At 38.1% G+C, this 17,412-nt stretch overlaps 1 protein-coding gene across 4 annotated transcripts in view; it reads left to right on the top strand.

The window, feature by feature from the left end:
- Nucleotides 1–826: 826 nt before the first annotated feature.
- MICU3 (mitochondrial calcium uptake family member 3) overlaps nt 827–17,412 on the top strand; it is a 110,418-nt gene continuing 93,832 nt past the window's right edge. Inside the window, exon 1 of one of the 4 annotated variants that reach the window (XR_008295879.1) lies at nt 827–1,461. Coding sequence is in view for 3 of the 4 variants with exons in the window: in XM_053216353.1 (XP_053072328.1) it covers nt 1,072–1,461 (390 nt within the window). In the remaining variant the exon portion in view is untranslated. The remainder of the gene's footprint in view (nt 1,462–17,412) is intronic. The other 3 variants (XM_053216353.1, XM_027077239.2, XM_027077240.2) reach the window with 3 other exon arrangements.

Below are 17,412 nucleotides of genomic sequence, written 5' to 3'. Positions count from 1 at the left end.
CTGAGCCTTCCTCCCAGCATTATTTAAGAACTACAGGATAGAAGTAAAAGAAACATAACGTGATAGCATCCTAACATAAGCACGTTTTTGTTCATCTGCTACAGAGGATTTTTCTGTTTAGTGACTTTAAGAAAATTTCATTAGCCTTCATTAAAAGAAGATATAACTGAGTTGTATCTTATGGATTCCTTATAGGCAAGGGGTTCATGGGAAATGGAAATAGCAGGTTTTGTGTCAGAAAATCTCATTTTGTTTGCCCTTAGTCTTTATAAGAATTGCCTGAATCAACTGATCTAATTCCCTTTGGACTGCAGTTCAATTGAGACAACTGGATTTTGTCATTTACACCCTTAGACCCAGAATATTTTAAGGGATCCTGGCACCATTCCAGAGTCTAGAGACCACAGCTAGCATTACTCAGCCTGCCAAAATTGGGCTCAGGGGCGGGGAAGTGATGAGAATGTCACATACACTTTCTCACAATAGTGACACTGCCAGTGTAGCAAACCAACTTGTATAGCAATTAACAAAAATAGATGACACAATCACACTTACTCTTTTATATTTATACCAACAGCCTCCTCACAAAAGGCTATTTTTCAAGACACTTCTGATTTGTTGGATTAAGGTATGGTAATGTTTAAAAAACAACAACAACACCTATTAACCCTAACTAAAAATCGTTAGCATTCCCCCCATTAAAAGTCCAGAATTGGACACCCTCGCCCACGAGGGCTCTTTTAAGTTCTGCTGACTTGGCCGTAGCCTGCGGTGTTGGGTTCTCGCGCAGTCAGGTGCTGCCGGGGGGCAGGCGCAGTTATTTGTGACTGCGGGGTGGAGACCGGCGTGCCGGGCGGAGGAGTAGGCGGGATCCGCCCCCTTCGCCGGCATCTCGCGGCCGGAGACCCCCGGTCGCCCCAGCTGAAGGCCCCCTACGGGGTACCCCAGGCCGCACGTTTGCAGGGGTCGCTCTCGGGCAGCATCGAGCCTCCGCACACCGACTTCTCGCGAGGTTTCGCCCCCCCCCCCCCCCCCCGCCCGCTCCTAGTTCTGGTGCGGGCAGCTCCCGCAATGGCTGCACTGCGGAGGCTCCTGTGGCCGCCGCCTCGGCTCCCGCCTCCGCCCTCCCCTCACCATCCATTCCCAGGGGTGTGGGGGCGGCCGGCAGGGATAGCCCCGGGCCCGCCTGGCCGGCCCTTCTCCTGCCGGGAGGAGGAAGAGGGGGCTGTGGCTGAGGCGGCTTGGAGGCGGCGGAGGCGCTGGGGGGAGCTGAGCATCGCGGCGGCAGCCGGCGGGGGTCTGGTCGGCCTCGTGTGCTACCAGCTGTACGGGGACCCTAGGGCCGACTCCGCCTGGACACCCGCCCTCGAGCGCCCCTCGGAGAGCTCGGCCTCAGAGCCGGAGGACCCGCCCCGCGGCCGGGGGCTGATTCCCATCCCCGTGGCGGCTGCCAAGGAAACGGTAGGTGCGTGAGCGCGTGCGCGCTCTGGGGCTGCCCCGAAGGTGACGCTGGAGGGTAGGGCCCCCAGGTGTTCCACCTGAGCTCGGGGAGGGGAAGTGTGACAGTCATGCTCGGTGCGCTGGGGACTGTGGGCCCCTGTGACACCGGACATCGGAGGTTGTGGCAGCGTGAGCTCTGCGGCCGCAGACGGGGACCTCCTGTGAGTGAGACTGAGACCTAGGCCAGGCGGGCAGCCCAGGGGTTGGTCACCCAGGTGTTGGGAAGATACAGATGATGCTGCCATTGAGGCCAGGACCTTAAAGGTGGCTGCAGGTACCACCTGCCAACCAAAACCTCAAACCAAGACAAAATAAAACGAGAAAACGGCCGCCAAGAAGTCAACAGGCAGAAAGTGGGGAGCTGGGTATTTGAGAGATAGGAACTGTCAGGCTGGGCCGGACAACAGCAAATGATCCAGGAGGTCCAGTGCCGTAGGAGGAGCTTTGAAGCAGTGGTCTGAGGTCTTAGGAGCGGCTACATTATTGTATAGCAGTTTAGTAGTCCCAAGGGTATTCTACTTCCGGCCCCCCAATTCGGGCCTCAAGACAAAATCTTTTAAGTATAGGACAGCACAAATAGGAAACTGAATGAAGCTAACTCCTACAGAAGATCTTCAAATGGAAATGTTCAAGTACCATTATGTCGTTAATAATATAAGGTAAAGATGAGAATAAGACAAGTTAGTAAAGGGGTACGATGTGGTTTTTTTTTGTCCTATCAGTATGTTTAATAGTCATGTAAATGACTAGGAGTTATCTAGGAAAATTTCCTTTTTAAGACTTAAGAGTGTGAAGGGCTTAGATGACAGTAATTTAGAAAAGAGACAGCTATTCTGTTTTTAACTTAAATGAAAGGTATAGATGCTTTATTCTTTGCCCAAATATATGTTGGTTATATGATGTAAGTGCATTAGTTCTTTTGGTGGAAGTTGTTAATGCATTTAAACCCAGGAATCTACTGTATGGACCTTCTAATTGCAAATCACAAATACATAGCATAAAGTACTTTTATAAGATGAATATTTAAAATACTAGCAGCAGATACCCTCAACTGTCATCTCCAGCTTTTCTTTTCCCTTCCTCCTGATTGACCAAGACAGAATTTTTAATCAACCATGGTTGATCTGGGAACAGATTGGGCAGGTAGGGAGCATTACAACAGTATTTTCTTCTTTTTAAAAATTAATATTCCTTTTAAAGTTAAGAGACAGTATCATGTAGTTTTTAAAAGACCAAGCTTAATGGTGTCTTTCTCATAGAATTAGGGGAGTTAAATGAGTTAATACATTTTAAATAGTTAAAATTGTAGTGAGCATTACACTAGCATATAGTGAGGGTTCAGTAAATTTGTTTTTGTAATTTTATTCATGTATTTACTTACGTATATTTATTATGACATAATTAGTGTTTGTAAAAATTCCTGTAAAAATAATACCAAAGCACTTTTGTCTTACTCTTCCCGAGTCTCCAACCATACAATTTGATTGTTACTCCTTTTGTAATCAACTTTTTTCCCTGCTCTGAAAACTTTTATAATTTCTTTTTACCCCTGGTATTTGAAACTTTCACAATAATGAGCTTTGTGTGGGCATTTTTTTTCCATTTATTGTATTGGAACTTGAGAAATAGAATATGGAAATTCATGTTAAAAGTTCTGTATACTTTTCTTGTATTATTTCTTTGACAATTTCGCCGTATCCATTTTCTCTGTTTTCTTTTTCTGGAACCTCTGTTAGCTTGAAGTTACACCTCCCAACAGATCCTAATCTTAATCTAATCTTGTATTCTGACTTTTTAATCTTTTTGTTTGCTTGCTTGTTTGTATGGGAAATATCTTTGACTTTATCTCCCCATCTGTCCTGTTGAGAGTTTTATTTCAGCTAGGCTGGTTTTAAATTCAAAACTATTTGTTATTCTCTAATGTTCTTGTGGTATAGCATTTTGTTTTATTTTTTGGCTGCTAAATTTATGGCTGCTAATAATCTATATTAAGGATATTAATTATAGTTTTGTTTTTAAATTCTCTTACCCTTTATGCATTGTATTGTTTCTTCTAGGTTTGATTTTATTCTTGTTTGATTTTTTAAGCCCTCACTTTCAATTTGGAGGTTTTCCTCACATATCTGGGGTTGTTGCCTATCTATATATGAGAGCTACTCAGAACTATTTGTTTTGTGTGTGTGTGTGTGTGTGTGTGTGTGTGTGTGTGTGTGTGTATTAAAATGTTTATGCTGTCAACCTGTGGTCTAAAGCAAAATTGGGGTAATCATAGAAATTATTGAATATAAAACTTAATATGCTTGTCTATAAGGCTGTTTCACGATGTTTATTTGCTGATATATATACTTACAATTTACCTTCCTTTCTGTCAGTATATTTTCTTCTCTGAACTATTCAGAATGGATTCAGCAGCATTGGCTGATCATTTCAAGAGAGTTTGGGTGGGAATAGAGTATGCAGCAAGCACAATTAACATGCATTTACATGCAAAACTAAGTAATGTGCAGAATTTAAATTTTGCCTTATCCTGCAGATAGTTGTTTTTTTTTTTAACGTTTATTTTTGAGACCGAGAGAGACAGAGCATGAACGGGGGAGGGTCAGAGAGAGAGGGAGACACAGAATCTGAAACAGGCTCCGGGTTCTGAGCTGTCAGCACAGAGCCCCACGCAGGGCTTGAACCCACGGACCGCGAGATCATGACCTGAGCCAAAGTCGGCCGCTTAACCGACTGAGCCACCCAGGCGCCCCTGCAGATAGTTTTTAATACTTGTATGTTCTTCATACAGAAGAAAGTGTTCCTTGCTTCACAAGGTCATGAGATTCTCCTGGGGCCCAAAAATGCTGAGGCTGGACTTCTAGGCCTGATGCCTTTATATTGAACAAAATCAATCTTCCAAACCCCACTTCTGTTTGAACTCCACACTGTTGATTTTTCTCTTGGAATGGCAAAAAAAGGACAACTTCTTCTAGAAAAAGACATATACTCACAAGATAAATTTGTATAGCATCAACTGCAGCCATCTTTACCACATTTGGACTGTAGATGTTCAATTAATTGGTCCACTTAAAATTTTGGTGAAAGCAGGGAGCTATGAAATAGTACATATATAATATAGACTTTATTTTATCAATTTAAAACATTTAAGTGTAAATGCCTCTGTTAATTTGGATGTGAAATCAGGTTATTTTCTTTGAGGAGGAGTCAAATGATTGGTGTTCTCCTTATCTTTGCATAAGTTGCTTCTATAATTTATCACCTGTAATTTCCAGATTCATTTATACAAAGTACATTTGTAAACTAATGGAATCTCAGAACCCTTCTAGATTATTATGATTTGTTTTTAAAGCCAGGTATATTGAGTTATGTTTTTTGGGTGTATGTGTGTATGTAATCACCATCTGTCACCATACATTATTACAATCTTACTGACTGTAGTCCCTATGCTGTACTTTATATCTCCATGACTTATTTATTTTATAACTAGAAGTTTATACCTCTTAATCCTCTTAACTGTTTTGCTTATCCTCCCACCCACCTCCCTTCTGGAAGCCACCAGTTTTTTCTTTGTATTTAAAGTCTGTTTATTCATTTGTTTGTTTTGTTTTTTAGATCCCACATAATCATGAAATCATATCAATTTGTCTTTCACTGTTGGACTTATTTCACTTAGCATAATACCATCTAGGTCCAACCATGTCACAAATGGTAAGGATCTCGTTCCTTTTTATGACTGAATAATATTCCATTATGTACATGTGCATGCCCCATCTTCTTTATGTATTTATTTATTAGTAGACACTAGGTTGTTTCCATATCTTGGCTATTGTAAATAACACTGTGATAAACATACGAGTCATGTATCTTTTTGAGTTAGCACATACCTTTAGTCTTATACCTTTTTTCTTTGGGTAAATGCCTAGTAGTGGAGTTACTGGTACTCAGAAGCTATTGTACTTGAGGATGGCTTTTAATTTGGTGACCTAGACTTTTTAATAGAGTGGTATCCAAATGTCAGTGTTTTGTAAGTCCTTTTCTCTGGTGTCATTGAGTTACTCCAAAGAATAGGAAAGGTTGGAGGAGCTGTAGTCTAGATGCAGGTGCACGCGCACCTGTATGTGAGAGCCCGTGTGTTGGAGAAGTCTCCAATGATGTTCTTACCTATTGTTATCTAATGCTCTGTTTGCAGCCCCATCACTTCCTCTACTTTCACAGCTCCTTGGATTCCCAAGACCTTCCCTTTCTGGGGTCTGTAACTCGAATCAGCTTACTTCCATTTGGTCTCTTCCTCCACGATACTCCTGTATTGCCTTTGTTCCTCTAACTCACTTATCGCTGCTGCATCTCCTCCATTTTATAAAACTTTCATAAATTCTCTTAATCGTTTTGGTCTCCTCTCCTTTTCCCTGGCTTAGTTCATGTATGCTTCTACCTTTATTTTTTTAATTTTTTTTAATGTTTATTTTCGAGAGAGACAGTGGGGGAGGGGCGGAGAGAGAGGGGGACAGAGGATCCAAAGCGAGCTCCATCCTGACAGCAGAGAGCCTGACATGGGGCTTGAACTCACGAATCACAAGATGATGACTTGAGCTGAAGTTGGACGCTTCACCGAATGAGCCACCCGAGCGCCCCTGCTTCTACCTTAAAAAAAAAAAATTCCGGGGCGCCTGGGTGGCTCAGTCGGTTAAGCGTCCGACTTCGGCTCAGGTCATGATCTCACGGTCCGTGAGTTCGAGCCCTGCGTCGGGGTCTGTGCTGACTGCTCAGAGCCTGGAGCCTGTTTCGGATTCTGTGTCTCCCTCTCTCTCTGACCCTCCCCATTCATGCTCTGTCTCTCTCTGTCTCAAAAATAAATAAACGTTAAAAAAAATTTAAAAAAAAATCCTTTACTGTGATATTAATGTGTTTAAGAGAGGAAGGGGTTGAAAGAAACTCATGAGGTCTGTCTGCCTTTTTGTCAGAAATATTTTAAACCTGTGTTGCCACTTCATTTATTATGCTTTTCTCCCCCCCTTTTTTTTATTATGCTTTTATTGCGAATTTCTTGAGGTAGTACAAATGATTCCTTTTGAGGTTTGAAACTGTACTAAGAAAGTTGATGCTTAAAGCCTCTTTTACTCATCATGTTACACTAAATATAAGCCTAGCAATAAATTAACCTGTACATGTGATGAGAGTGTATAATTTAACTGATAGGCATGAACAGCAGTAACTTACAGATCCACAGTTCTATTACTGTAACCTTGAAGATTTTTGTTTTTAAAACATTGCCTCTCAACTTCCTGCAGAAGGCTTTCCCTGACTCTATTAAAATACCCTGGCTTATCCTATACCCGCAGATGATGACTTTTGCAATTCTATGTTAATTGTCTTCTCTGCTTTTTTCAGCCCTTTAAGAGGCATTGTGTTGGTCTTGGTTACCTTTATATCTTCATTGCTTGGTACGGGGCCTAACCCTGGTAGACACACAATAAATATTTGTCAAGTGAATAAGCCCATGCTAAACATTTACATGGGACATACACACTGAAAAGCACAACCACATTCTGTGAGAACTAATAGTTTTAGTATTTTGTCCCACTAAATGCTGGTTATTTATAGCATTAGAATTGGGAAGACTTTAGTCAAGGTCAAAATTCCAGGCTTTGGGAGACCAATCACGTGACACTATTTATTTTAATTGTGCAAGTTTGGCTTGCCAAAATTTCTCAGTAGACATGGCCTTTATAAATATTATAAAAAGATGTTGACAAGATTCTGCTTAGAACCTTACAAAAGCTTTATTTTTATTAGGGGAAAAAATTTTGTTCTAGAACTGCCTTTTTGTTTAAGGTCCAGAGTAAAATAATTTAGATTGCTTAATATACTTTCATCCATATTTTACTTATTGTACAGAACACATCTATTTTTGACTTGCATCTCTTAAAAAGTTTTAAGCAACTTAATTTAGTTTTACTCTCAAATGGAGAAGACAACAATATTTGTATCTCTTTGGTAGAGTTCTATAATAATTGCCAATAATCATGCATTTTTAATTTCTTTCACTGTATATCTTTCCCAACTTCTTTTTAAGGTAGCACATTTTGAGACATGAGGTTATGCTTATTCTTTCCCAGAATATTGAAGAATTTGCTAGATGTATAAATGTAGAAGATTCCCAACTTTTTATAGACTGAGAGAAGCCACAAAGATGTAAAACTGAAGATAGGCTAATTCTGTGTAGAAGAACATTGTTGTAGAGAAGGCTAAATTAAGTGCCTGATCCCCTCTTTGGTCACTCTGTGACAAATCCACCAAATTCTACCCTCTTTCCTTCTAGTGGCCTGTGTTACAGATTCACATGCTATGATTTAGGTGTATGTATATGTCTTTTTTCTAAGTAAATCACAGAATAAAATTTGGATGAATTTGAAAAAAAAATATATCCTCTTTCTGGTTACATCAAACTAAGAGTTATAAAACCATGTGCCTCTTTTGTCTGGGTTGCAATGAAAGATAGTTACAACATTTTATAGGTATCTTTTTATTCAGATTCACGCTGGGAATTAGGAATTGAAACTGTCATGACTTTCCACTTAAATTAAAAAAAATCTCATCTCTAATTCTCTTCTAAGACTTGGAAATTGTCAAATAATACACAGCAGTCAGTTTGAATGAAGGTGTATACAGGTATTTTCCTTTGATCTATATAATCTCCCTTAAAAAAAAAAGAAAAACATTTAATTCTATTTTGAATTGGAATTCAGGTAAATAGTATTTGGGCTTAATGTGACTTCCTAATTGATTCTAACATTCTCACATGTAATTCTGTTTATGTAATTTGAGGCTGGACTGTTTATGAGTACTAAGTAAAATGTAGCTTCTCTCTCATTGATTGAATAAATAATTTATCTTTAATAATTTTTGAAAAATGGATGCCATTTTCTACCTAATTATTAAAGACACTTGAGATTATTAAAACAATTATATTAGTCCTAAATTTTTGAAGTGCCATTGAGGGAGGTTTCGTTCATTCTCCATACAGGACATAAGCTTTGTAGGTCATAAGGTTTTAATAAATTCTTATTTAATAACTGAATGACTGAATTCTAAATCCCAAAATAAGTTATAATATCTTATAATTACAGTTCTTTAGAAAGCTTGCTTTTATAAAATCATCTCATCCATGCAAATTTGCATTTGACTTTAGAGATTAGAAAATTAGTGCAAGATAAAATAAATAATGGATGTATTACCTCATTGTGTTATCTGTGAGGATTAATGATTGGACACGGAGTCATAGCATTTGTAGTAGATGTGAATTAATAACTAATTTCAGTTTCATGAAGTAGTAAATGCAGAGTACATACATTTTTGTTTCCTTCTCTCGCTCTAAGCATATGAAAAGCCAGATTTATTCTCTTTCGAGTCCTTAGTCTTTCAGTATTAAATGCTTTGTTTATCTTATTTTGAGATGTTTGCTTATACTCTTGATTTTGGCTCAGGTCATGATCTCCAAGGTCGTGAGTTCGAGCCCCACATGGGGCTCTGTGCTGGCCAGCACGGAGCCTTCTTGGGATTCTGTTTCCCTCTCTCTCTGCCTATCCCTTGCGCTCACCCTCTCTCAAAAATAAATAAATAAACATTAAAAAAGAAAGAGTCATAAAGATACACTGATGGATTTTTAGCATAAGGCATGAGGATGATATAATCAAATTTGCTTTTTTGGACTATTACTTGACTGGATGGGGAATTAGAGGGAGGGATGGAATGCTAAAAAGGAGGAGGCCAGGTAAGATGCTGTTGCTTCTCTGATGAGAACGTCAGAGGGTATGATTCCCTATATTCTTTAATTAAAAAAAATACGTGTTGGACAGTTTTTATCCATAATATTTCTTTAGACAATAAATGGTTATGACTTTACTAGAAGAATAGCAATGAAGCAATGAGAATTTGCCGCATTGGAGAGAGATTAAGGAGGTAGGATCAACAGGATTGGATTTTAGGGATGAGAGAGTTGGAAGAGTCTGGGGTGATCCTCACGTGTTTGTCTTGGGCTCTAGGTGGACTGTGCAGCAAGTTCACAGAGACCGGGTCCTCAGGAGGAAAAAGTCGGGGGGAGTTGCAAGGATTATGTTTTTAATTTGTACAGTGGATCAAGGTGTCTTTTGGACAGCGGAAGAGAAATCTCCAGTTGGATACACATAGGTCAGAAGCTCAGGAGAGAAATCTGTACTATAGCAATAGATTTGGAAATCATCAAGTGCTGAAAGTCCTAAGAATGGATGACATTGTTCAGAATATGTAGAACATGAAGAGAAAAGCACGTAAGGAAAGAGTCCTGGTGAGCATCAGTGATTTAAAAGACTGTCAGAAAATAGAACTATGCAAAAAGCTGAGAAGTAAGGTCTAGACAGGTAAAGCCAGGAGAGTCGTGGAAGCCAACAAAAGATAGTACTTCAGATAAATGCTCCAGTCAGCTTCAGTGAGCTCAGCCAGAGGAGGTCGTCTTAGACGAGAAAGTGAAAGTGTTCACTGGATTCAGCAATGCGATCATGGGTGATCTTGGTGAGGTCTTAGAGGTGAAAATCAGATGATAGTTGGAGAAGTTGAGATAAAGTTAAAGAAAAGAGGATGTGGGCAAGATAAGGTATGTGTTGGCATTCCTTTTATAAATTTGGCCTTGAAGGGGAGGAAGGAGAGAGAGTAGTAGATTAAGAAACGTGGAATTGATTTTTTTGCTTTTGGATGAAAGATCCTTAAATATGTTTAAAAGCTGAAGGAAAGAAGAGGAACACTAAACCCCAAGGAAGAAGAGGGGATAATTGATTTGCCAGGGACCAAGGTACAGATGAGAAATGAAAGTTAAAGCCCAAAAGAAAAAATGTAATCTTAGATAATAGGAACAATGCCATTTCCAGTGTGTAGGAGGAAGGGATGGAAAGACACAGAGATTATCCATGTTCACTGGCAACTACCTGAAGGAGTTCTTGCCTGATGGCTTCTGTTTGCTCTGAAATAGAAGATGATGTCATCTTCTGAGAGCAAGATAATAGAAATGTGTAGAGAAACCATGATAGAGATTTGGGGGAGAGTGGCATATTGAAGTGGCCATTAAAAAAACAAACCAACAAACAAGAAACCAACTAGAAAGCCATGAAATCTTTTAGTTTCCTCATGTTTTCTGTTTGCAAGGTTAAATACGAGTTTTTAAATGACAAAATGAGTTTTTAACTTGCTCATGAAATGTAGTTTTTCAATGAATATTTTTACATGATCACAGCTTTTGCTGTTTTAATCTTTCTTTATGTTATTACACTTTTTAAGATATATAAACCTTAGTAGTATGATCTAATTAGTACTTTTTTTACCCATGATGTAATATTTAACTCACATAGGAAATGCAGCAAACTTATAATACAGTAGAGATTTTATTCTTCTGTTTAAACTTGATGGGCAAGTTTAAACCGGAGATTATTAGTTCTCACTGATCTCCTGTAATTGTTGTAGCAAACACTGAGAATTTGAGTAACTGCTTTGTTTGGTGTAAACACTCTTGTGTTGAAGAAAAATGTGTTTAAAAAAATCAAACAAGTTTTATTTGTGATATTACCTAGCGTTAAAAAAAACACTTAGTCATTTGTGTACTAAACAGGATTTTCTAGATATGCTTTTTATCTTCCTCTTTGAGTAACCCTTTACCTCTTTATTCTCTGACGTATTGATAGATTATGTAAGCTAAGTAAAATGTGGAAATTCAGTGCTGTATCATTACTTGATTATCATAGTAAGTGTTCATTGAAGAATTATTTTTCCAAATTGGGAAAAGTAGAATTCATGTTTTCTGCTTTATTCCCCATTCACTAAATTACATTTTACTCATTTTAATACTCACCTCCATCTCCAGAATTTAGAATATAGCAAGTGTGTATAAAAGAATTTCAAATAATTCCACTTTTTCTGCTCTTTAATAAGGATGATATCTATCAAATTGATAATATAAATATTCCGTAGTTGAGATATTTAGATTATCCCTTTCTCTGGAAGGGATATAAGGGATTATTCAAAAGGCTTAGAACAATTCAAAATGAATTTTCCTAACCAGCTTCACATCAGGTCAGAAAGGTTCCCATGGGTTTAAGGTCCAGTTTAAGCTAGCTCCAGCCTGTTAAAATGAGTTATATTCAAATAGGATCATCTAAACTTCTTCCAACTACAGCTGACCCTTGAACAACAGGGGTTTGTATTGTGCAGGTCCACCTATATGCAGGTTTTTTCCTCCGTAAATACGGTACCATAAATGTATTTTCCTTATGATTTTCTTAAAACATTATCTTTTCTCTAGCTTACTTTATTTTATCATAAGAATACAGCATATAATATAACACAAAATATATGTTAGTCGACTTTTCATGTTATAGGTAGGGCTTCCTGTTAACAGGAGGCTATTGGTAGTTAAGTTTGGGGGGAATCAAAGGTTATACATGGGTTTTCAACTGCACAGGGTTTGGCGCCCCTAAGTCCTGCGTTGTTCAAGGGTCAACTGTAATTTTATTCTAAAACTTTACTACTCTAAAGATGGGATGAGACTTATGATTCTCTCTCTATATACAAACAACATTCATTTTTCGTCCCCAAGAGATTAAGAAAGGTTTTGAAGCTATTACTATGTCAACCTTAATGATGGAGCCCTAAGGGCAGTGGTAGGCGGCTTTTGGACCAGGGTTTGTGGTGAAAGGAGATCAGTGTGACTCAAACTTTCTTTGTCACATGGCTTTCTCCATACTGATTCCTATCCAAATATCCAAATAAATGGGTCACATTAGGATTTTATGTCCTCCTCGTAAAGAATACAGTCCTAGTGACTGTACCGGTTCAGTGCTGTGCACATGTACTGTCACATATGTTCTCCTCTGATCTGCCAGCCCTGGTGATTACTTGATCCTCACGAAAGCCAGATAAGAGTTTTGATTCAAGTATTTTATAACACAGACTTAATCAAAGTGAATACATCCTATTTGGGGAGTAAGATTAAAATCTCTAATTCGTACTTTGATCTGATATTCTAAGTTTTATTAGAAATACAAATACTGGATGTTATTATGAACTAAATATTTAATTATCAAAAAATAATACATATATATCACCAAATATTTAAAACATAGAATTTATCCTGAATTATTATAGTAGTTATTGTCAAATTTTTATAAAACTGCAGGCAAGCGGGCAAACTTACCAAGGTTCCTGCCATTTGCTGGCAAATTCTAGGAGAGTAGCACTTTGTGTCTTTGGTGTTTTACCTGCATCCCTCGCCCAGCAGAATTCAGAACGTGGCTTAAGCCAGAGATTGGGTTGCACACTGATCTTAAGTAGAATGGTGAAAATTGAAAATTGGAAGGTTATGAAGAAGTGAACCAGAGAGGGATTATCTGAATATCAGATAAATAAGAGCAGAAGTTACTCAGGTACCCAGGAGTGTATTATTTGATTTTAGGCTGATAGAGAAGTTCTCAAAATGTGTCTCTTTCGTATTTTTGGTGGTGTGTTTTATTAAGGAAGTTCTCTTAGAATCTACAAAGATAGTGGCTTTTTTTTTTTTTTTTAGAAAGCGGCATTCTTAAATGTACTGTAAAATTCAAGTATCTGCAGCTGTGCCTTCTTAATTATAGGAGCGCAGAGTGGCTCCCTAGGGAGTTAGTGTAATTCCTGTGGTACTAGTACTAGGACTCAAGGTATGGTGAGACAGAGGGGTCAGAGGTACCTAACCTAGAAAAATTGGTGAAGGAGGGCACTGTGGTATCCTGCTGATTCACTCATAGCACCACATCCTAATCCAAAAGCGATTGTGATCCTCATGTAATTGTCTAGCTTGGGACGATATAGAGCTTCCTCCCTTTCTTTTCTCTCACTTCCTCCCTCCACAATGATCTGCTTACTCATTTCTACTTCCGAGTGCCCTTTCCAACAGCTTTAAACTCAGGGATTAAAGAGATATGGAAATAACATAGGCTGAAATAAGAGAAAACAAGGTACAGTAAAGAGCAGATGGCTTGGGATCAAGAGAAATGAGTCAAGATAATGACTTTGCCTTTACTTACCTTGACCCCCTGTATAGCAGGGTCAGCACCTTTTAATTGCCTTTCACAAGTCTCAGAAAAGCACTTTTATTTACATTTTATTGGCCAGAATATAGTCAAAATAGTCATTTTTTTTAGCTTATGTAACTGCAACAAAGCCTGATGGATGTTACCTTTATTTTATGTGCTATTGTGCCTAGCTAAAAATCAGAGTTCTCTTCGTAGGGAAAAAAGAGAATGAGTAATAGGTATCTATCAGTCTTTCTTAGGTGTGAAGTATATTGTATTAGGAAAATGACTTTTTTTTTGAAACTGACTTCTAAATGAAATGAAAATGCTCATAAATAATGAAATGCCCATTTAATAAAATAAACGGTTTAGACTTCTGGTTCTTGTAATACAGCATACTATAAATCTGTCATAAAAATATTTCAGGCATTCTTTTAAATACCTTACTGTACTCAGGAAATTAAGGGAAATTGCCAGGGGCAGAAATAAGGAGGAAACTAACTAGAACAGCATGAGCTGTGGCTTACGTGGGCGAGCGATGGGTTATTATTCATAAAATTATAGGGACTTGGATTTTAATGCCGACTTAAGGACAGAAACAAGACCTTGAAAAGTTGAAGCTGAGACACCTAGAGCCCTCATCAGAAGAATGGACTAGAAAAATATCATTCCTCTCATTTTGATGACAAGGAGACCTGTAGATGTCTACCTGAACTCCACATGGAAAAAAAAAAATCTGAGAATGTATAAACATGGTCCCTTACTACCTCATATGGGTTCAGAGTTAGAACTTATGTTACCCAAACAGAAAAAAAGCTGATGTCGCTGACAGAAAGAAATACAAAACTTTTTTGAAGGGAAATACTTTGAACATTAACTATATGTAATTCCTACAGAGAAGGTCTGGAAGAGGATAAACTCATAATCCAAAGTTACAAAATATATGAAGTTTTATTAAAAAAAAAAAGTTAAACTGAATGGATTCCTAACAAAGAATAGGATAATTTGGTTGAATCTGTAATTTAAGTATTTGAGAATGATTAAAGATAGTGAAAACTCAGTATGAAAAAGAATAGGTAGATTACAATAAAGAATCAAATAGAATTTCTAGAAATGTGAAATATAGACATTGAAGGTTAGGTAGGTAAAGCAGCATACAGGACATAATTGAAGAGGCAATTAATAATCTGGAAGATAATTTTGAAGAAACTACACAGAATATAACACTTTTAAAGAATTGGTAAATAGTAAGGAAAATTTAAGAGACATGAAAAATAAACTGGGTCTAAAATTTGTCTCTTAAGGGGTTACAGACTGAGAGAGAGAAGCAATATCCTAAGAGAAATAGTTAAACAGTTCTCAGAAAAGAACAAAGATGTTAATTCCCAGATTTAGAAAGCATAAACAAAGATACATCTGTATTTAGTCAGAATGTAGGAAAACTGTAAAATCAAAGATAAAGAGAAGCAGGACAGGTTTATACTAGGGATAGTAGTTGGCCTGATTGAAGGAAGGCTAATTTGTGGCAGTGGATAGAAGCCTGAAGACAGTATAATATGTCTTCAAAATGCTGAGAGAAAGTAACTGCCATCTTAGGTTTCTGTACCTAACTAAATTGCCATTTAGGAATGAGTATAAAATAAATTAATTTTTAAGGATTGAAACAGTTTACCAGTTTCACATCATCTTTGAAAGACCTATTAAAGAGTGGATATGAGGAAGAAATTAACGTAAAATAAAGGGTGAAATTCAAGAAGGAATAGTGAATAAATAAATAAATAGAACTACTCTATAATCCAGCAATTGCATTATTAGGTATGTACCCAAAGGATAAAAAATACAGATTCGAAGGGATACACACACCCTGGTGTTTGTAGCAGCATTATCAACAATACCCAGACTATGGAGAGACCCAAATACCAAATGTCCGTCGACTAATGATGAATGCATAAACGAGATGTGGTGTATATATACAATGAATATTATTCAGCCATTAAAAAGAATGAAATCCTGGGTTGCCTGGGTGGCTCAGTCAGCTAAGTGCCCAACTTCAGGGTCAGATCATGATCTTGGACTTAGCACAGAGCCCAATGTGCAGCTCGAACTCACAGCTTGGAGCCTGGAGCCTACTTTGGTTTCTGTGTCTCCCTCTCTCTCTGCCATTCCCCCACTTGCTCTCTCTCTCTCTCTCTCTCTCTCTCTCTCTCTCTCAAAAATAAACATTAAAGGGGTGCCTGGGTGGCTCAGTCGATTAAGCGTCTGACTTCAGCTCAGGTCATGATCTCACAGTCTGTGAGTTTGAGGCCAGTGTCAGGCCCTTTGCTGACAGCTTGGAGCCTGGAGCCTGCTTCGGATTCTGTTACCTCTGTCTCTGTCCCACCCCTACCTATACCATATCTCTCTGTCTCAAAAATAAATAAACATTAAAAAAAATTTTTTTTTTAATTTTTTTTTTCCAACGTTTATTTATTTTTGGGACAGAGAGAGACAGAGCATGAACGGGGGAGGGGCAGAGAGAGAGGGAGACACAGAATCAGAAACAGGCTCCAGGCTCTGAGCCATCAGCCCAGAGCCTGACGCGGGGCTTGAACTCACGGACCGCGAGATCGTGACCTGGCTGAAGTTGGACGCTTAACCGACTGCGCCACCCAGGCGCCCCAACATTAAAAAAATTTTTAAAAAGAATGAAATCTTGAGTTTTGCCATGACATGGATGGAACTAGAGTGTATTATGCTAAGTGAAATAAGTCACAGAAAGACAAATACCATATGATTTCACTCATGTGGAATTTAAGAAGCAAAACAGAGCATATGAGAAGGGGGGCAGAGAGAAGAGAGGGAAACCACAAGAGACTCTTAATGGTAGAGAACAAACTGAGGGTTGATGGAGGGAGGTGGGTGGGGAGATGGGCTAGATGGGTGATGGGTACTGAAGAGGACACTTGTTTTGATGAGCAATGGGTGTTGTATGTAGGTCATGAATCAACTGAATTCTGAAACCAATATTGCACTGTATGTTAACTAGAATTTAAGTAAAGATTTGACCAAAAAAAAAATTGGTAAAAAAATGAGGTAATTCTTAAACATTGCATACTACATCAAAAATAATAATATTATATTGAAAGTAGTTAAAACAAGGTAGCTCTCAAATATTGAACAGTGAAGATAAGACTTGATTAAAGGTAAAGTGTTCTATGTGGGAAACAAAAATAAACTTAGATGTCTACTTCATGTCATAATAATCCAGGTGTCCTAAATGTGATTTAAATCCAGAGTCCTAAATGTGATTTAAAAAAAAAAAAAACTTCCAAGATACTGAGAGGAATATATATGAAGATAAAATTTTGACTCTAGGTGGGGGAGGATTTTCAAAACAAGACAAACAGCACAATCTAGAATGGAAAGTACTGCTACATTTCACTTCATTAAAACAAAAATACCTAATAAAATAGAAGGAAGTCTTGGAATGGCAGAAGATATTTATAATACATAGGACTTTCAAAGAATAAGTATCCAGAATAAATAGCAATGATCTGCAAAGTAAATTTGAAAAAAGACAACACAATAGAAAAATGAACAGGGAGTCTGAACAGGCCATTCAAGAGAAAAATACTCAGAAGACCAAACACATGAGAAAATGTTCAACATCACTAATAATAGGGAAATACAATTATAACCATTATGAAGTATTTAAAGTTTTTTCAAATGTATTTATTCTTGAGAGAGAAAGCGAGCACGTGAGCAGGGGAGAGGCAGAGAGAGAGGGAGAGAGCAAATCCCAAGCAGGCTCCATACTGTTAGTACAGAGCCCAAAGAGGGGCTCGAATTCATGAACTGTGAGATCATG

The sequence above is a fragment of the Acinonyx jubatus genome, chromosome B1 (assembly GCF_027475565.1).
Source record: "Acinonyx jubatus isolate Ajub_Pintada_27869175 chromosome B1, VMU_Ajub_asm_v1.0, whole genome shotgun sequence".
Lineage (NCBI taxonomy): Eukaryota > Metazoa > Chordata > Mammalia > Carnivora > Felidae > Acinonyx > Acinonyx jubatus.
Note: the sequence above shows the minus strand (reverse complement) of the source record. Positions and strands in the feature narration are given on the sequence as shown.